General features: G+C 47.6%; 1 protein-coding gene across 1 annotated transcript; it reads right to left on the reverse strand.

Annotated features, from left to right (window-relative positions):
* Positions 1-5283: 5283 nt before the first annotated feature.
* LOC127916670 (nuclear factor 7, brain-like) lies at positions 5284-6798 on the reverse strand. The gene has a single exon (XM_052499156.1). It carries the CDS (start codon positions 6743-6745, stop codon positions 5777-5779), a length of 969 nt encoding a protein of 322 aa, XP_052355116.1. The 5' UTR covers positions 6746-6798; the 3' UTR covers positions 5284-5776.
* Positions 6799-21234: the final 14436 nt, after the last annotated feature.

Genomic DNA, 21234 nt, shown 5'->3' on the forward strand with positions numbered 1-21234 from the left:
GAGTCAATGTGGAGGCTATATACATGGGGTACCGGTACAGAGTCAATGTAGAGACTATATACAGGGGGTACCGGTACAGAGTCAATGTGGAGGCTATATACAGGGTATTACGGTACAGAGTCAATGTGGAGGCTATATACAGGGGGTACCGGTGCAGAGTCAATGTGGAGGCTATATACATGGGGTACCGGTACAGAGTCAATGTAGAGACTATATACAGGGGGTACCGGTACAGAGTCAATGTGGAGGCTATATACAGGGTATTACGGTACAGAGTCAATGTGGAGGCTATATACAGGGGGTACCGGTACAGAGTCAATGTGGAGGCTGTATACAGGGGTACCGGTACAAAGTCAACGTGTAGACTATATACAGGGGTACCGGTACAGAGTCAATGTGGAGGCTATATACAGGAGGTACCGGTACAGAGTCAATGTGGAGGCTATATACAGGGGGTATCGGTACAGAGTCAATGTGGAGGCTATATACAGGGGTACCGGTACAGAGTCAATGTGGAGGCTATATACAGGGGGTACCGGTACAGAGTCAATGTGGAGACTATATACAGGGGTATCGGTACAGAGTCAATGTGGAGGCTATATACAGGGGTACCGGTACAGAGTCAATGTGGAGGCTATATACAGGGGTACCGGTACAGAGTCAATGTGGAGGCTATATACAGGGGTACCGGTGCAGAGTCAATGTGGAGGCTATATACATGGGGTACCGGTACAGAGTCAATGTAGAGACTATATACAGGGGGTACCGGTACAGAGTCAATGTGGAGGCTATATACAGGGTATTACGGTACAGAGTCAATGTGGAGGCTATATACAGGGGTACCGGTACAGAGTCAATGTGGAGGCTGTATACAGGGGTACCGGTACAAAGTCAACGTGTAGACTATATACAGGGGTACCGGTACAGAGTCAATGTGGAGGCTATATACAGGAGGTACCGGTACAGAGTCAATGTGGAGGCTATATACAGGGGGTATCGGTACAGAGTCAATGTGGAGGCTATATACAGGGGTACCGGTACAGAGTCAATGTGGAGGCTATATACAGGGGTACCGTACAGAGTCAATGTGGAGACTATATACAGGGGGTATCGGTACAGAGTCAATGTGGAGGCTATATACAGGGGGTACCGGTACAGAGTCAATGTGGAGGCTATATACAGGGGGTACCGGTACAGAGTCAATGTGGAGACTATATACAGGGGGTACCGGTACAGAGTCAATGTGGAGGCTATATACAGAGTATTACAGTACAGAGTCAATGTGGAGACTATATACAGGGGGTACAGGTACAGAATCAATGTGGAGGCTATATACAGGGGGTATCGGTACAGAGTCAATGTGGAGGCTATATACAGGGGGTATCGGTACAGAGTCAATGTGGAGACTATATACAGGGGATACCGGTACAGAGTCAATGTGGAGACTGTATACAGGGGGTACCGGTACAAAGTCAATGTGGAGACTATATACAGGGGGTACCAGTACAGAGTCAATGTGGAGGCTATATACAGGGGGTACCGGTACAGAGTCAATGTGGAGACTATATACAGGGGGTATCGGTACAGAGTCAATGTGGAGACTATATACAGGGGTACCGGTACAGAGTCAATGTGGAGGCTATATACAGGGGGTACCAGTACAGAGTCAATGTGGGGAGGCACCGGTTAGTTGTCTGTACATGTATGTAGAGGTATTAAAGTGACTATGCATAGATGGTAACAACAGAGAGCAGCAGTGGTGTAAAAGGGGGTGCGGGGGGGCATACGATGTTGGGGGGGTACGACGGTGGTCAGGAGTCTTATGGCTTGGGGGGTAGAAGATGTTTAGAAACCTTTTGGACCTAGACGTGGCACTCCAATACATCTTGCCCTCTGTTAGCAGAGAGAACAGTCTACGACTAGGGTGGCTGGAGTCTTTGACCTTTCATTAGGGCCTTCCTCTCACACCGCCCGGTATAGAGTGCTACACAGTTGTTGTTTTTTTTTCAAACCTTTACCAAACATTAACCCTACACTGCCCTAAGAGAATAGGGTGCCATGTAGGAAGGATACAGACATGAATAGTTGTGATCCACAGACTAATATTCTTGACCAATGCTAGATCGCCACCCTGTGGTGAACAAAAGAACTGCAAGAAAATGCAAGCCTCATCATTTTATCACTGTCCTGTGCTAATCAATCAGTTTAGAGTGCCATCTACTGGTAGTCACAGGAAGTGCAGCCTAAAATGATTAGCTGTGCCTTCTTAGATCACGCCACTAGGGGGTGGTATTTTCCTTCATACTGAAGACAACACTTATCCAGCAATGAAGAAACCCATAAGGAATAAGATGAACTTGCACCTCGGTGGATAATTTTTTTTACCATCACATCCTCCCACCTCGTCTCCTTCTCAGAGCACATTGGATCAGAAGATTCAGTGACTGGTTCCTCCCCTTGAGTGGGATCTCCTCCTCCAAGGCATTTTGAGGAGGAAAGGAGAGAGGATGCAAGGAAATGAGAAGAGATGAATTGAGAGACAGCCAAGGAGAACTTGCCTGTTGATGCTGATCTATGGTCATGGGTGTATTTTATCCCCTCACGGTTTCAGTAAAGGTTTGGGGAAGGTAAACTGATCCTAGATCTGTGCCTGTGGGTAACAGAGACACCTCCATGTTATCGCATTAGCACAACACAGCTTAGTGTACATTCCCTATATAGTGCACTACTTTTGACTTGGGCTAATAGGGCTCTGGTCTAAAGTAGTTCACTACATAGGGAATAGGGTGTCATAGGGCTCTGGTCTAAAGTAGTTCACTACATAGGGAATAGGGTGTCATAGGGCTCTGGTCTAAAGTAGTTCACTACATAGGGAATAGGGTGTCATAGGGCTCTGGTCTAAAGTAGTTCACTATATAGGGAATAGGGTGCCATAGGGCTCTGGTCTAAAGTAGTGCACTATATAGGGAATAGGGTGGCATAGGGCTCTGGTCTAAAGTAGTTCACTACATAGGGAATAGGGTGTCATAGGGCTCTGGTCTAAAGTAGTTCACTATATAGGGAATAGGGTGCCATAGGGCTCTAGTATAAAGTAGTACACTATGTAGGGAATAGGGTGTCATAGGGCTCTGGTCTAAAGTAGTTCACTATATAGGGAATAGGGTGCCATAGGGCTCTAGTATAAAGTAGTGCACTACATTGAGAATAGGTGCCATAGGGCTCATGTCTAAAGTAGTACACTATGTAGGGAATAGGGTGCCGTAGGGCTCTGGTCTAAAGTAGTGCACTATATTTAGGGAATAGGGTGCCATAGGGCTCTGGTCTAAAGTAGTACACTATGTAGGGCATAGGGTGCCGTAGGGCTCTGGTCTAAAGTAGTGCACTATATTTAGGGAATAGGGTACCATAGGGCTCTGGTCTAAATTAGTGCACTATATTTAGGGAATAGGGTGCCATAGGGCTCTGGTCTAAAGTAGTGCACTATATAGGGAATAGGGTGCCATAGGGCTCTGGTCTAAAGTAGTGTACTATATAGGGAATAGAGTGCCATAGGGCTCTGGTCTAAAGTAGTGCACTATATAGGGAATAGGGTGCCATAGGGCTCTGGTCTAAAGTAGTGCACTATATAGGGAATAGAGTGCCATAGGGCTCTGGTCTAAAGTAGTGCACTATATAGGGAATAGGGTGCCAATTGGGATACACATAAGTGATCATTGGTGCACAATTTCTACTGAAAGGTCGACTTTGGCCAAAAACTCAGAAATAACAGCTGCAAACTGTATAACTGTTCAATGCCACACGAGCATAACCGCACCCCACCATAAAATACAACTAATAATATACGTATATAGACTGAAAACAAATATAATCACAACACGCAACAATTTCCAACATTTTAATGAGCTACAGTTCATAGAAAGGAAACCAGTGTAACGGAGACGCAGGGAGTCAGGAAGCAGGTGCAGTAGGTGAGTTTAACAGGAACATGGAGGGAACCCAGAAGCAGGTGCAGTAGGTGAGTTTAACAGGAACACGGAGGGAACCCAGAAGCAGGTGCAGTAGGTGAGTTTAACAGGAACATGGAGGGAACCCAGAAACAGGTGCAGTAGGTGAGTTTAACAGGAACATGGAGGGAACCCAGAAGCAGGTGCAGTAGGTGAGTTTAACAGGAACACGGAGGGAACCCAGAAGCAGGTGCAGTAGGTGAGTTTAACAGGAACATGGAGGGAACCCAGAAGCAGGTGCAGTAGGTGAGTTTAACAGGAACACGGAGGGAACCCAGAAACAGGTGCAGTAGGTGAGTTTAACAGGAACATGGAGGGAACCCAGAAGCAGGTGCAGTAGGTGAGTTTAACAGGAACATGGAGGGAACCCAGAAGCAGGTGCAGTAGGTGAGTTTAACAGGAACATGGAGGGAACCCAGAAGCAGGTGCAGTAGGTGAGTTTAACAGGAACATGGAGGGAACCCAGAAACAGGAGCAGCAATACTACCTAATGGGTTGATGCAACAGAGTGCTGGATACACAGGAAGTGAACAGGAAGTGGTGAAGTCCAGGTGTGCCTCATGATGATTGTGGCCTGTGGAATGTTGTCCCACTCCTCTTCAATGGCTGTACTAAGTTGCTGGATATTGGAGGGAACTGTAACGACCTGTCGTACATTTGTAAAACATTAATGAAACACTAAAACACTGTATCTTGATTACATAAGTTGCTAACCTCCTTAGTCACTAAATGTTAGAATCAACTTTGACATGATTTCCTTCCTCTCCGGCAACTAAGTTAGGAAGGACGCCAGTATCTTTGTAGTGACTGGGTGTATTGATGCACCATCCAAAGTGTAATTAATACTTTCACTATGCTCAAAGGGATATTGAATATCTGCTTATTGTTTTTAACCAATTCACCAATAGGTGCCCTTCTTTGCGAGGTATTGGAAAACCTCTTTGGTTTTTGTAGTTGAATCTGTGTTTGAAATTCATTGCTCTACTGATTGACCTTACAGAAAATTGTTTGTGTGGGGTACAGATATGAGGTAGTCATTCAAACATTGTGTTAAACAGTATTATTGCACACATACTGAGTCCACACAACATAATATGGTTCATTCCATTATTTTACTTTAAGATTTGTGTATATTTTTTGTGAATTGTTAGATACTACTGCACTGTTGGAGCTATGGACACAAGTAATTCGCCACGCCCACAACAACCTCTGCTAATTATGTGTATGAGACCAATAGAATGTCATTTTATGTCACAATCAGACCAGAAACATAACACACTTTTTCTGCAAGGACATTTTCTTTATTTTATTTTGATGTGATTTGATTGGTGTGAAGCCAAATCCATACTGGCCTCCCTTGTTGTTTTCTTGCTGCACCAGAACCACCCATAGTTGAGCTCAGCTCAACGCTGATAATTTCATCATTTTATTATCAACTGAGGCGGAATGCTCTGCGACAACATGTCATACTCATTTTGACCAGACAGCATCAGATACATGAGCTACACATACTGAGACAGAGGGGGGCGCTGTTTCTTCTCTGATGATTTAGAGGACAATTAAGAAAACACAAGACAAAAGAACAATCTGAGATACTAAAAAATTTTTTTTTTGGCTACACTGGCATGGAATCGTCCAAATGTCAGAGGAGTATTAATATATATATATTAATATATTAATTACCATATTAATCATCTTCACATACGAATGCAATACAGAGTTTCAGTGAATCATCATTTTTTGTCAAAGTGAAAGTAGTTTCTGAACTGTAATCAAGAGAGGACACACTTGTCATCAGACCTTTCTAATTGATAGAATTTCCATTCAAGGCTTTTCTCAATGCCCTCCCAGTCAATAAAACCCAAGAAGGTATGAGGATCTTCATAACCCTCAGATTGTCTTGGTCTTAGCACCCTGGGTACACTGTAGATGTCTGGACAAACCTGCCTTGTATCACACGTAGCGCGACCCTTCTCTGTCCACCACTGAAGGAACTTCCTGGGGTTAGTGATGTCCAGTCCAGACTGAAGCGAGGTCTCTCTCTTTTTCACATCTGTCTCGTGTCTCTTTATTTCAGTCAGACATTTCTCCATATTGATGTTGACAAGACCATCCCTCCTGTCTATCTCTCTCATCGCCTCCTGTTCTCTCTGCTTCAGCTTGTTGATTACTTCCTCAAACTGGGTCCTGATGTTTTCCTTGACTTGGCTGGATTTCTCTCCTCTCTTAGAGATCTTTCTTTGTTGACTTTCTCTTTTATATTGCGCTTTGTTCAAGTCTTCCTTCAGTATACCCAATGCTGAGACCACTTCTGTCATCAGATCCTCCCGTGCCTCTCTCACAGGTCTGAATGTGTGTCCTCTGTGGTCTCTCCCTTCCTTACAGACCAGGCAGATAGGCTTCCTGTCTGTCACACAGAACAGCTTCATAGCTTCTCCGTGCTCAGGACACTCATCTTCTTTCTCAGCTGTAGATCTTTGTCCTCCGGTGTTCTCCTGTCTACTCTGCTCCAGTCTCAGCTGGTCTGCCATGTTCCGAACCATTCTGTTGATCTGGAAGTTTCTCTCCATGATCGGAGCTCTACACTCAGGGCAGCGGGGCCGGAGTCCAGCCTCAAGGCTTTTTTCAAGACATCTCTTACAGAAGTTGTGCTGGCAGCTGAGAGACACAGGGTCAGTGAAGATCTCTGTACAGATGGCGCAGCAGAGGTGGTCGGTGAGGGTAGAGGAAGATGTAGCCATTCTGGAGCTGACTGTGTCGCGTTCACTGTTCACAGAAAGAGAATGAGAGAGAGAAAGAGAAAGAGAAAGTGTGTACTTTAGTTATGAGTCCTTATGACTACGCCCTCTGTTTGCCTTAGGGGGGTGGACACTTTAAAGACACAGTCAAGATAATATTTGATTTGACGCCCTTAATAAACATCTGACAAATGCATTTCTCTTATCTTAAGGGACTTAGAATCATTCAGATATAAGCAAGATGCACAAAACATTTTCACTTCTGAAATTAAATGTTAATTTTACCAAATGGAGATGAAATGGTATGAAATGACAAATGACAACAAAGTGGTAAAAACATAAATGAACATTTATCTTTCTGTTGAAGAATGTACTTTGACCGTATTGTACTGAGACAATATTGTACTGCGTCTATACTGTACTATGGATGTATTGCCAACCTAAAACCAGAGGGCTGGGTCCTCTTCTGAAACCAGAGGGCTGGGTCCTCTCCTGAAACCAGAGGGCTGGGTCATCTCCTGAAACCAGAGGGCTGGGTCCTCTCCTGAAACCAGAGGGCTGGGTCCTCTCCTGAAACCAGAGGGCTGGGTCCTCTCCTGAAGCCAGAGGGCTCGGTTCTGTTCTGAAACCAGAGGGCTGGGTCCTCTCCTGAAGCCAGAGGGCTCGGTTCTGTTCTGAAACCAGAGGGCTGGGTCCTCTCCTGAAACCAGAGGGCTGGGTCCTCTCCTGAAACCAGAGGGCTGGGTCCTCTCCTGAAGCCAGAGGGCTGGGTCCTCTCCTGAAACCAGAGGGCTGGGTCATCTCCTGAAACCAGAGGGCTGGGTCCTCTCCTGAAACCAGAGGGCTGGGTCCTCTCCTGAAACCAGAGGGCTGGGTCCTCTCCTGAAGCCAGAGGGCTCGGTTCTGTTCTGAAACCAGAGGGCTGGGTCCTCTCCTGAAGCCAGAGGGCTCGGTTCTGTTCTGAAACCAGAGGGCTGGGTCCTCTCCTGAAACCAGAGGGCTGGGTCCTCTCCTGAAACCAGAGGGCTGGGTCCTCTCCTGAAGCCAGAGGGCTGGGTCCTCTCCTGAAACCAGAGGGCTGGGTCCTCTTCTGAAGCCAGAGGGCTGGGTCCTCTCCTGAAGCCAGAGGGCTGGGTCCTCTCCTGAATCCAGAGGGCTGGGTCCTCTTCTGAAGCCAGAGGGCTGGGTCCTCTCCTGAAACCAGAGGGCTGGGTCCTCTCCTGAAACCAGAGGGCTGGGTCCTCTCCTGAAACCAGAGGGCTGGGTCCTCTTCTGAAACCAGAGGGCTGGGTCCTCTCCTGAAGCCAGAGGGCTGGGTCCTCTTCTGAAGCCAGAGGGCTGGGTCCTCTCCTGAAACCAGAGGGCTGGGTCCTCTCCTGAAACCAGAGGGCTGGGTCCTCTTCTGAAACCAGAGGGCTGGGTCCTCTCCTGAAACCAGAGGGCTGGGTCCTCTCCTGAAACCAGAGGGCTGGGTCCTCTTCTGAAACCAGATGGCTGGGTCCTCTCCTGAAACCAGAGGGCTGGGTCCTCTCCTGAAACCAGAGGGCTGGGTCCTCTTCTGAAACCAGAGGGCTGGGTCCTCTTCTGAAGCCAGAGGGCTGGGTCCTCTCCTGAAGCCAGAGGGCTGGGTCCTCTCCTGAAACCAGAGGGCTGGGTCCTCTCCTGAAACCAGAGGGCTGGGTCCTCTTCTGAAACCAGAGGGCTGGGTCCTCTCCTGCTACTGTTGAGGACGCGGCAGGGTAGCTCCGTGGTTAGAGCATTGGGCTAGAAACAGAGCATATCATACCCCAGTCCTCTGCTGAAATATCTTCCTGTATATCTTGTATCCACTGAAGTCTCTTACTATCAGAGTTGACTTTAAGAGTAGCTAACATATTCCTGTTATAATACAGTCATCTCACCTCTCCCATCACACAGATTAGCAGAACACGTTTCTTCAGTGGTCAAAAGAGGTTGTAGGGCAGATTGTTTTGGACTAGAAAAATAAGCAGCCCCCAGTAGTGCAGCCCTCATTCAGTCCCCAGTAGTGCAGCCCTCATTCAATCCGCAGTAGTGCAGCCCTCATTCAGTCCCCAGTAGGGCTGCACTCATTCAGTCCGCAGTAGTGCAGCCCTCATTCAGCCCCCAGTAGTGCAGCCCTCATTCAGTCCTCAGTAGTGCAGCCCTCATTCAGTCCCCAGTAGTGCAGCCCTCATTTAGTACCCAGTAGGGCTGCACTCATTCAGTCCGCAGTAGTGCAGCCCTCATTCAGCCCCCAGTAGTGCAGCCCTCATTCAGTCCTCAGTAGTGCAGCCCTCATTCAGTCCCCAGTAGTGCAGCCCTCATTTAGTACCCAGTAGGGCTGCACTCATTCAGTCCGCAGTAGTGCAGCCCTCATTCAGCCCCCAGTAGTGCAGCCCTCATTCAGCCCCCAGTAGTGCAGCCCTCATTCAGTCCTCAGTAGTGCAGCCCTCATTCAGCCCTCAGTTGGGCAGCTCTCATTCAGCCCTCAGTTGGGCAGCCCAGTAATACCACTGTAGGTTTGGAAGTTGTTACCCTCCTCTGTGAAAGGGCCAGTAAAGAAGAGTAAGTTTAAGTCTTGGTTTTCTATTGCTCCAGATACAATGTTAGAGTATATTTCTAAAATAAAGGTGGTTGGAGGACTTGATAAAAGACATCAGAATATTAATCTTAATGATATTTATTTTAGCAATAATCGATATAGGCTGTAATGATGTCCATCTGTTGATGGTTTCTGTTAACATGGGTTCAGAGTTTGTTGAACTCATGGAGCTCATTTCTCGTGTGATTATTAAAATCAAGATATTTGAATCTTTGTTCTGTATTCACAAATGGATGCTGTACAACAGGATTCAGTATCTCTTGCTTGTTGAGGAAAAGGAAGAAAGATTTGGTTTCATTTTTTTTTTTAAACTGGACCAGTTAAAAAAACGGACCAAAATTTTAACCGGACCAACATTTAGTAATCAAATAAAAGACGGAAAATATTGAAATGTTTAGATCTGTTAGGAATAAGACGACATCATCGACACCGTGTCACGAATCTCACCGAAGATGGTGCCTCTTCCTGTTCGGGCGGCGCTCGGCGGTCGTCGTCGCCGGCCTATTAGCTACCATCGATTCCCTTTCCGTTTGTTTCTGGTTATTGGGTTTAATTGGGTACACCTGTTTTAAGTTAGTGTTTGTTTTGTAGGCTATTTAAGGGCACTAGGCCCGCTGGGTATTTGTGCGGGCTTGTTCTCTGTTATTGTGGTGTTGGTGTGTAGTCCTGTGTATTTTGGACGGGTGGTTTCATACGCCCTAGTGTTGGCGTGTCCATGTCTCCGCTTTCGTTGGAGTAAATAGATGCACGTACGATATTACCTGCTCTCTGCGTTTGACTCCTCCACCGCACCATTTATAGAAGTCGTAACACACAGAGCAACTTGATGCAGAGAAGCAGTGACAGTTGTCCGTTGTGCAGTTGACAGTTGTCCTATACAGCCTCAACAGGACTGGTGTGACTATACAGCCTCTACAGGACTGGTGTGACCATACAGCCTCAACAGGACTGGTGTGACTATACAGCCTCAACAGGACTGGTGTGACTATACAGCCTCAACAGGACTGGTGTGACTATACAGCCTCAACAGGACTGGTGTGACTATACAGCCTCAACAGGACTGGTGTGACTATACAGCCTCAACAGGACTGGTGTGACTATACAGCCTCAACAGGACTGGTGTGACTATACAGCCTCAACAGGACTGGTGTGACTATACAGCCTCAACAGGACTGGTGTGACTATACAGCCTCAACAGGACTGGTGTGACTATACAGCCTCAACAGGACTGGTGTGACTATACAGCCTCAACAGGACTGGTGTGACTATACAGCCTCAACAGGACTGGTGTGACTATACAGCCTCAACAGGACTGGTGTGACTATACAGCCTCAACAGGACTGGTGTGACTATACAGCCTCAACAGGACTGGTGTGACTATACAGCCTCAACAGGACTGGTGTGACTATACAGCCTCAACAGGACTGGTGTGACTATACAGCCTCAACAGGACTGGTGTGACAATACAGCCTCAACAGGACTGGTGTGACTATACAGCCTCAACAGGACTGGTGTGACTATACAGCCTCAACAGGACTGGTGTGACTATACAGCCTCAACAGGACTGGTGTGACTATACAGCCTCAACAGGACTGGTGTGACTATACAGCCTCAACAGGACTGGTGTGACTATACAGCCTCAACAGGACTGGTGTGACTATACAGCCTCAACAGGACTGGTGTGACTATACAGCCTCAACAGGACTGGTGTGACTATACAGCCTCAACAGGACTGGTGTGACTATACAGCCTCAACAGGACTGGTGTGACTATACAGCCTCAACAGGACTGGTGTGACTATACAGCCTCAACAGGACTGGTGTGACAATACAGCCTCAACAGGACTGGTGTGACTATACAGCCTCAACAGGACTGGTGTGACTATACAGCCTCAACAGGACTGGTGTGACTATACAGCCTCAACAGGACTGGTGTGACTATACAGCCTCAACAGGACTGGTGTGACTATACAGCCTCTACAGGACTGGTGTGACTATACACCCTCAACAGGACTGGTGTGACTATACAGCCTCTACAGGACTGGTGTGACTATACAGCCTCAACAGGACTGGTGTGACTATACAGCCTCTACAGGACTGGTGTGACTATACAGCCTCAACAGGACTGGTGTGACTATACAGCCTCTACAGGACTGGTGTGACTATACAGCCTCAACAGGACTGGTGTGACTATACAGCCTCAACAGGACTGGTGTGGCTATACAGCCTCAACAGGACTGGTGTGGCTATACAGCCTCAACAGGACTGGTGTGACTATACAGCCTCAACAGGACTGGTGTGACTATACAGCCTCAACAGGACTGGTGTGGCTATACAGCCTCAACAGGACTGGTGTGGCTATACAGCCTCAACAGGACTGGTGTGACTATACAGCCTCAACAGGACTGGTGTGACTATACAGCCTCTACAGGACTGGTGTGACTATACAGCCTCAACAGGACTGATCACATGATCAGCTCTCTCTTCTCAACCTGTTGGACACTCAGATTGTGTCCTGTCATTCCTCCCTGTGGGACGATGGATCGATACAAGCCTCTTTGTACAACGTTCATCAATCATAATACTAAATGAGACAACAGTTTCTTTCATTGCTGTTAAAATGGGGCGGCAGGGTAGCCTAGTGGTTAGGGCGTTGGTCTAGTAACCGGAAGGGTGCGAGTTCAAATCCCCGAGCTGACAAGGTACAAATCTGTCGTTCTGCCCCTGAACAGGCAGTTAACCCACTGTTCCTAGACCAGTTAACCCACTGTTCCTAGACCAGTTAACCCACTGTTCCTAGACCAGTTAACCCACTGTTCCTAGACCAGTTAACCCACTGTTCCTAGACCAGTTAACCCACTGTTCCTAGACCAGTTAACCCACTGTTCCTAGGCCGTCATTGAAAATAAGAATTTGTTCTTAACTGACTTGCCTAGTCCTTCTCACCCCCCTTTAAGATTTAGATGCACTATTGTAAAGTGACTGTTCTACTGGATGTCATAAGGTGAATGCACCAATTTGTAAGTCGCTCTGGATAAGAGCGTCTGCTAAATGACTTAAATGTAAATGTAAATAAAGGTCAAATAAATAAAAAATAAAATCTGGTCTCATATTTCACCGTATGTCTTCACATTCATTTTACAGCAGAGAGGATTTTGTTAGTAAGTTGTTAGTCAATAGACATGAACCTAATTCACCTAAACTATGCTTCCAATCTACAGGACAATAGACACAACGGATGTCATTCATTTCTACCGAATAGATAGGCCATCCATCGGCAATCAGAGCAGCCATCAGATCAGCTAACTACTAACACGCACGCACGCACGCACGCACGCACGCACGCACGCACGCACGCACGCACGCACGCACGCACGCACGCACGCACGCACGCACGCACGCGCGCGCGCACGCACGCACGCACGCACGCACGCACGCACGCACGCACGCACGCACGCACGCGCACGCACGCACGCACGCACGCACGCACGCACGCACGCACGCACGCACGCACGCACGCACACACGCACGCACGCACGCACGCACGCACGCACGCACGCACGCACGCACGCACGCACGCACGCACGCACGCACACACACACACACACACACACACACACACACACACACACACACACACACACACACACACACACACACACACACACACACACACACAGAAACCTCTCCCTTCGCACCCCATGAGGACATTCGTAGCAATAGATGTCTCTGTTCTATCTCTCTATTTAATGGTGATCACCTTAGCCAGAGGGCTCCATTGAAAAAGCCTGGGCCATACATACCTACCATGGGACTTTAAGCCTCTGTCCTCAGCAGTTACACCATTCATGTGGAAGTCATTGTTCCCATGAATGTGAAATGTTTGGCAGTGTCCTTTAACACGGTGAAGGCCTCTGTGTTTTCCTGCTGAGTGACAAAGCCTGGAGGTGTTAAACCATTTCCATATGATTTAGAAGGGCTTCAGACAGGGCTGTGTTTACAGTATATGTAGGCCCAGTCCCACTACAAGAGTTGAAGGAGATTCTGAGGAGCGGAGTGCCCCGAACAACCCTTTTCCTGTTAGGACCTCTTTCCCCTTCCTCAAACCTGCCTGACAGGACCTCTTTCCCCTTCCTCAAACCTGCCTGACAGGACCTCTTTCCACTTCCTCAAACCTGCCTGTCAGGACCTCTTTCCACTTCCTCAAACCTGCCTGTCAGGACCTCTTTCCACTTCCTCAAACCTGCCTGACAGGACCTCTTTCCCCTTCCTCAAACCTGCCTGACAGGACCTCTTTCCACTTCCTCAAACCTGACTGTCAGGACCTCTTTCCACTTCCTCAAACCTGCCTGTCAGGACCTCTTTCCACTTCCTCAAACCTGCCTGTCAGGACCTCTTTCCACTTCCTCAAACCTGCCTGACAGGACCTCTTTCCCCTTCCTCAAACCTGCCTGACAGGACCTCTTTCCACTTCCTCAAACCTGCCTGACAGGACCTCTTTCCCCTTCCTCAAACCTGCCTGTCAGGACCTCTTTCCACTTCCTCAAACCTGCCTGTCAGGACCTCTTTCCACTTCCTCAAAACTGCCTGACAGGACCTCTTTCCACTTCCTCAAACCTGCCTGTCAGGACCTCTTTCCACTTCCTCAAACCTGCCTGACAGGACCTCTTTCCACTTCCTCAAACCTGCCTGTCAGGACCTCTTTCCCCTTCCTCAAACCTGCCTGACAGGACCTCTTTCCACTTCCTCAAACCTGCCTGTCAGGACCTCTTTCCACTTCCTCAAACCTGCCTGTCAGGACCTCTTTCCACTTCCTCAAACCTGCCTGACAGGACCTCTTTCCACTTCCTCAAACCTGCCTGTCAGGACCTCTTTCCACTTCCTCAAACCTGCCTGTCAGGACCTCTTTCCACTTCCTCAAACCTGCCTGACAGGACCTCTTTCCACTTCCTCAAACCTGCCTGACAGGACCTCTTTCCACTTCCTCAAACCTGCCTGTCAGGACCTCTTTCCACTTCCTCAAACCTGCCTGACAGGACCTCTTTCCACTTCCTCAAACCTGCCTGACAGGACCTCTTTCTACTTCCTCAAACCTGCCTGACAGGACCTCTTTCCACTTCCTCAAACCTGCCTGTCAGGACCTCTGTCCACTTCCTCAAACCTGCCTGTTAGGAATGACCTCATGAAGCTTTTGGTATATTTAGGTATATAAGAAAAATTAATGTCAGAACAACCTCTATTCTGGTGGCCTCTGGAACATTCTAATGCCTTTAATTCCATCTGAAATGCGGAATGATTGACTACTTAGAGAGTTTACCTCACAGATTGGGAAAAATTGTGTTGCGGTATTGTGTTAACAATAAAAAATGTCTGAAAATGTTAATACGAGTGTAGTTAAATTCTTGTGCATTAATATCTAACAAGTAATCTAACAAATTCACAACAACTACCTTATACACACAAATGTAAAGGGGTGAATAAGAATATGTACATATAAATATATGGATGAGCGATGGCCGAACGGCATAGGCAAGATACAGTAGATGGTATAGAATATAATATATACATAGATGAGTAATGTAGGATATGTAAACATTATTAAAGTGGCGTTATTTAAGGTGACTATTGATGCCTTTATTAAATCCATTGATTAAGAAGTAATGGGAAGGGGATTGATTAAGAAGTAATGGGAAGGGGATTGTTTAAGAAGTAATGGGAAGGGGATTGATTAAGAAGTCCTGGGAAGGGGATTGATTAACAAGTCCTGGGAAGGGGATGGATTAAGAAGTCCTGGGAAGGGGATTGATTAAGAAGCAATGGGAAGGGGATTGATTAAGAAGTAATGGGAAGGGATTGATTAAGAAGTCCTGGGAAGGGGATTGATTAAGAAGTCCTGGGAAGGGGATTGATAAAGAAGTCCTGGGAAGGGATTGATTAAGAAGTCCTGGGAAGGGGATGGATTAAGAAGTCCTGGGAAGGGGATTGATTAAGAAGTCCTGGGAAGGGGATTGATAAAGAAGTCCTGGGAAGGGGATTGATTAAGGAGTCCTGGGAAGGGGATTGTCGATGGCTTTTCTTGGCCACTTAATGTCTCTGTGATTTAAAGGGAAAGGGAATTGAGCTGTCTATTGTCATGGAGGGTTGATCTCTAAACCCACCGATTGGGCAACCTGGCATGCCCATAAGGCATTTGGTGAGCGTGTTGGGTCCGTTAGCATAAGTATGGGTGCCAATCTGCTGGGAATGCTCTGCACAGGGAGGGGCCTGTGTGTGTGTGTGTGTGTTTGCTCCGCTGAGCGAACCCCCTCCCCCCTCCTCCTCCTTTGGGGTGGGTGGAGGTCTTTATTCTGGGGGATCCTGGCTCCCTGCCCTTTCTGACTCAGGGCTCGACAACCCTTTTCCTGGAGAGCTACATTCCTGCTTTCTACAACCCTAACCTAACACACCTGATTCTAATAATTAGCTGGTTGAATCAGGTTAGTTACAACTGGAGTTGGACTGAAAACCTACAGGAGGGTAGTTCTCTAGGAACAGGGTTAGAGAGCCCTGATGTAAACCTACAGGAGGGTAGTTCTCTAGGAACAGGGTTAGAGAGCCCTAGTATAAACCTACAGGAGGGTAGTTCTCTAGGAACAGGGTTAGAGAGCCCTGATGTAAACCTACAGGAGGGTAGTTCTCTAGGAACAGGGTTAGAGAGCCCTGATTTAAACCTACAGGAGGGTAGTTCTCTAGGAACAGGGTTAGAGAGCCCTAGTATAAACCTACAGGAGGGTAGTTCTCTAGGAACAGGGTTAGAGAGCCCTGATGTAAACCTACAGGAGGGTAGTTCTCTAGGAACAGGGTTAGAGAGTCCTGATGTAAACCTACAGGAGGGTATCTCTCTAGGAACAGGGTTAGAGAGCCCTGATGTAAACCTACAGGAGGGTAGTTCTCTAGGAACAGGGTTAGAGAGCCCTAGTATAAACCTACAGGAGGGTAGTTCTCTAGGAACAGGGTTAGAGAGCCCTGATGTAAACCTACAGGAGGGTTGTTCTCTAGGAACAGGGTTAGAGAGCCCTGATGTAAACCTACAGGAGGGTAGTTCTCTAGGATCAGGGTTAGAGAGCCCTGATGTAAACCTACAGGAGGGTTGTTCTCTAGGAACAGGGTTAGAGAGTCCTGATGTAAACCTACAGGAGGGTAGTTCTCTAGGAACAGGGTTAGAGAGCCCTAGTATAGACCTACAGGAGGGTAGTTCTCTAGGAACAGGGTTAGAGAGCCCTGATGTAAACCTACAGGAGGGTATCTCTCTAGGAACAGGGTTAGAGAGCCCTGGTATAAACCTACAGGAGGGTATCTCTCTAGGAACAGGGTTAGAGAGCCCTAGTATAGACCTACAGGAGGGTATCTCTCTAGGAACAGGGTTAGAGAGCCCTGATGTAAACCTACAGGAGGGTATCTCTCTAGGAACAGGGTTAGAGAGCCCTGATGTAAACCTACAGGAGGGTAGTTCTCTAGGAACAGGGTTAGAGAGCCCTGATGTAAACCTACAGGAGGGTATCTCTCTAGGAACAGGGTTAGAGAGCCCTGGTATAAACCTACAGGAGGGTATCTCTCTAGGAACAGGGTTAGAGAGCCCTAGTATAGACCTACAGGAGGGTATCTCTCTAGGAACAGGGTTAGAGAGCCCTGATGTAAACCTACAGGAGGGTATCTCTCTAGGAACAGGGTTAGAGAGCCCTAGTATAAACCTACAGGAGGGTAGTTCTCTAGGAACAGGGTTAGAGAGCCCTGATGTAAACCTACAGGAGGGTTGTTCTCTAGGAACAGGGTTAGAGAGCCCTGATGTAAACCTACAGGAGGGTAGTTCTCTAGGATCAGGGTTAGAGAGCCCTGATGTAAACCTACAGGAGGGTTGTTCTCTAGGAACAGGGTTAGAGAGTCCTGATGTAAACCTACAGGAGGGTAGTTCTCTAGGAACAGGGTTAGAGAGCCCTAGTATAGACCTACAGGAGGGTAGTTCTCTAGGAACAGGGTTAGAGAGCCCTGATGTAAACCTACAGGAGGGTATCTCTCTAGGAACAGGGTTAGAGAGCCCTGGTATAAACCTACAGGAGGGTATCTCTCTAGGAACAGGGTTAGAGAGCCCTAGTATAGACCTACAGGAGGGTATCTCTCTAGGAACAGGGTTAGAGAGCCCTGATGTAAACCTACAGGAGGGTATCTCTCTAGGAACAGGGTTAGAGAGCCCTGATGTAAACCTACAGGAGGGTAGTTCTCTAGGAACAGGGTTAGAGAGCCCTGATGTAAACCTACAGGAGGGTATCTCTCTAGGAACAGGGTTAGAGAGCCCTGGTATAAACCTACAGGAGGGTATCTCTCTAGGAACAGGGTTAGAGAGCCCTAGTATAGACCTACAGGAGGGTATCTCTCTAGGAACAGGGTTAGAGAGCCCTGATGTAAACCTACAGGAGGGTATCTCTCTAGGAACAGGGTTAGAGAGCCCTAGTATAAACCTACAGGAGGGTAGTTCTCTAGGAACAGGGTTAGAGAGCCCTGATGTAAACCTACAGGAGGGTTGTTCTCTAGGAACAGGGTTAGAGAGCCCTGATGTAAACCTACAGGAGGGTAGTTCTCTAGGAACAGGGTTAGAGAGCCCTGATGTAAACCTACAGGAGGGTTGTTCTCTAGGAACAGGGTTAGAGAGTCCTGATGTAAACCTACAGGAGGGTAGTTCTCTAGGAACAGGGTTAGAGAGCCCTAGTATAGACCTACAGGAGGGTAGTTCTCTAGGAACAGGGTTAGAGAGCCCTGATGTAAACCTACAGGAGGGTATCTCTCTAGGAACAGGGTTAGAGAGCCCTGATGTAAACCTACAGGAGGGTATCTCTCTAGGAACAGGGTTAGAGAGCCTAGTATAGACCTACAGGAGGGTATCTCTCTAGGAACAGGGTTAGAGAGCCCTGATGTAAACCTACAGGAGGGTATCTCTCTAGGAACAGGGTTAGAGAGCCCTGGTATAAACCTACAGGAGGGTATCTCTCTAGGAACAGGGTTAGAGAGCCCTAGTATAGACCTACAGGAGGGTATCTCTCTAGGAACAGGGTTAGAGAGCCCTGATGTAAACCTACAGGAGGGTATCTCTCTAGGAACAGGGTTAGAGAGCCCTGATGTAAACCTACAGGAGGGAAGTTCTCTAGGAACAGGGTTAGAGAGCCCTGATTTAAACCTACAGGAGGGTAGTTCTCTAGGAACAGGGTTAGAGAGCCCTGGTATAAACCTACAGGAGGGTAGTTCTCTAGGAACAGGGTTAGAGAGCCCTGGTATAAACCTACAGGAGGGTATCTCTCTAGGAACAGGGTTAGAGAGCCCTGGTATAAACCTACAGGAGGGTATCTCTCTAGGAAGAGGGTTAGAGAGCCCTGGTATAAACCTACAGGAGGGTATCTCTCTAGGAACAGGGTTAGAGAGCCCTGGTATAAACCTACAGGAGGGTAGTTCTCTAGGAACAGGGTTAGAGAGCCCTGGTATAAACCTAAAGGAGGGTATCTCTCTAGGAACAGGGTTAGAGAGCCCTGGTATAAACCTACAGGAGGGTATCTCTCTAGGAACAGGGTTGGAGAGCCCTGGTATAAACCTACAGGAGGGTAGTTCTCTAGGAACATGGTTAGAGAGCCCTGGTATAAACCTACAGGAGGGTATCTCTCTAGGAACAGGATTTGAGAGCCCTGGTATAAACCTACAGGAGGGTAGTTCTCTAGGAACAGGGTTAGAGAGCCCTGGTATAAACCTACAGGAGGGTAGTTCTCTAGGAACAGGGTTAGAGAGCCCTGGTATAAACCTACAGGAGGGTATCTCTCTAGGAACAGGATTAGAGAGCCCTGGTATAAACCTACAGGAGGGTAGTTCTCTAGGAACAGGGTTAGAGAGCCCTGGTATAAACCTACAGGAGGTTATCTCTCTAGGAACAGGGTTAGAGAGCCCTGGTATAAACCTACAGGAGGGTATCTCTCTAGGAACAGGGTTAGAGAGCCCTGGTATAAACCTACAGGAGGGTATCTCTCTAGGAACAGGGTCAGAGAACCCTGGTATAAACCTACAGGAGGGTATCTCTCTAGGAACAGGGTCAGAGAACCCTCTTCTAAGTCAATAAACTAGTGCACCTTTCTTCTTTCCTGTGGAACTATACTGTAACTCTGTCAGCAAACTAACACCCTTCATTTACACTAGATTTAGAGTAGTATTATAGTTTAAAAAAAAGTTAATCTCCACATGTAATCTATACATGTGGAACAGTGGAGCCTGCTGAGGGGAGGACAGATCATTATAACATATGGAACCTTTGTTTAACTGGGCAAGTCATTTTAAAAACAAATTCTTATTTACAATGATGGCCTACCAGGGAACAGTGGGTTAACTGCCTTGTTCAGGGGCAGAAAGACAGATTTTCACCCTGTCAGCTCGGGCATTCGATCTAGCAACCTTTTGGTTACTGGCCCAACACTCTAACTCTAAGTGGTCAGTGTTTGGTGCTGTAAAGACATTTGCTGATGAAGCTGTGTGAGACGGTGGAGAAGGACGAGACTGTTTCCTACTTCACCTTGCTTCCACTTACAGAGAACACAGACAGTTCTGTGTCCCTGTCTGGTCTGTCTGTGTTCCTGTATCTACAACACAGGGTCTGGCTTGAGGCAGGACTGGTGTTGGGGAAGGCTGCTCTCTGTGTTCCTGTATAGACCACACAGGGTCTGGCTAGAGGGAGGACTGGTGTTGGGGAAGGCTGCCGGTACCAGTACAGAGTCAATGTGGAGGTTATATACAGGGTATTACGGTACAGAGTCAATGTGGAGACTATATACAGGGTATTACGGTACAGAGTCAATGTGGAGGCTATATACAGGGTATTACGGTACAGAGTCAATGTGGAGGCTATATACAGGGTATTACGGTACAGAGTCAATGTGGAGGCTATATACAGGGGTACCGGTACAGAGTCAATGTGGAGACTATATACAGGGGTACCGGTACAGAGTCAATGTGGAGGCTATATACATGGGGTACCGGTACAGAGTCAATGTAGAGACTATATACAGGGGTACCGGTACAGAGTCAATGTGGAGGCTATATACAGGGGGTACCGGTACAGAGTCAATGTGGAGGCTATATACATGGGGTACCGGTACAGAGTCAATGTAGAGACTATATACAGGGGGTACCGGTACAGAGTCAATGTGGAGGCTATATACAGGGTATTACGGTACAGAGTCAATGTGGAGGCTATATACAGGGGGTACCGGTGCAGAGTCAATGTGGAGGCTATATACATGGGGTACCGGTACAGAGTCAATGTAGAGACTATATACAGGGGGTACCGGTACAGAGTCAATGTGGAGGCTATATACAGGGTATTACGGTACAGAGTCAATGTGGAGGCTATATACAGGGGGTACCGGTACAGAGTCAATGTGGAGGCTGTATACAGGGGGTACCGGTACAAAGTCAACGTGTAGACTATATACAGGGGGTACCGGTACAGAGTCAATGTGGAGGCTATATACAGGAGGTACCGGTACAGAGTCAATGTGGAGGCTATATACAGGGGGTATCGGTACAGAGTCAATGTGGAGGCTATATACAGGGGGTACCGGTACAGAGTCAATGTGGAGGCTATATACAGGGGGTACCGGTACAGAGTCAATGTGGAGACTATATACAGGGGTATCGGTACAGAGTCAATGTGGAGGCTATATACAGGGGTACCGGTACAGAGTCAATGTGGAGGCTATATACAGGGGTACCGGTACAGAGTCAATGTGGAGGCTATATACAGGGGGTACCGGTGCAGAGTCAATGTGGAGGCTATATACATGGGGTACCGGTACAGAGTCAATGTAGAGACTATATACAGGGGT

This window comes from Oncorhynchus keta, chromosome 4, assembly GCF_023373465.1.
Source record: "Oncorhynchus keta strain PuntledgeMale-10-30-2019 chromosome 4, Oket_V2, whole genome shotgun sequence".
Classification (NCBI taxonomy): domain Eukaryota; kingdom Metazoa; phylum Chordata; class Actinopteri; order Salmoniformes; family Salmonidae; genus Oncorhynchus; species Oncorhynchus keta.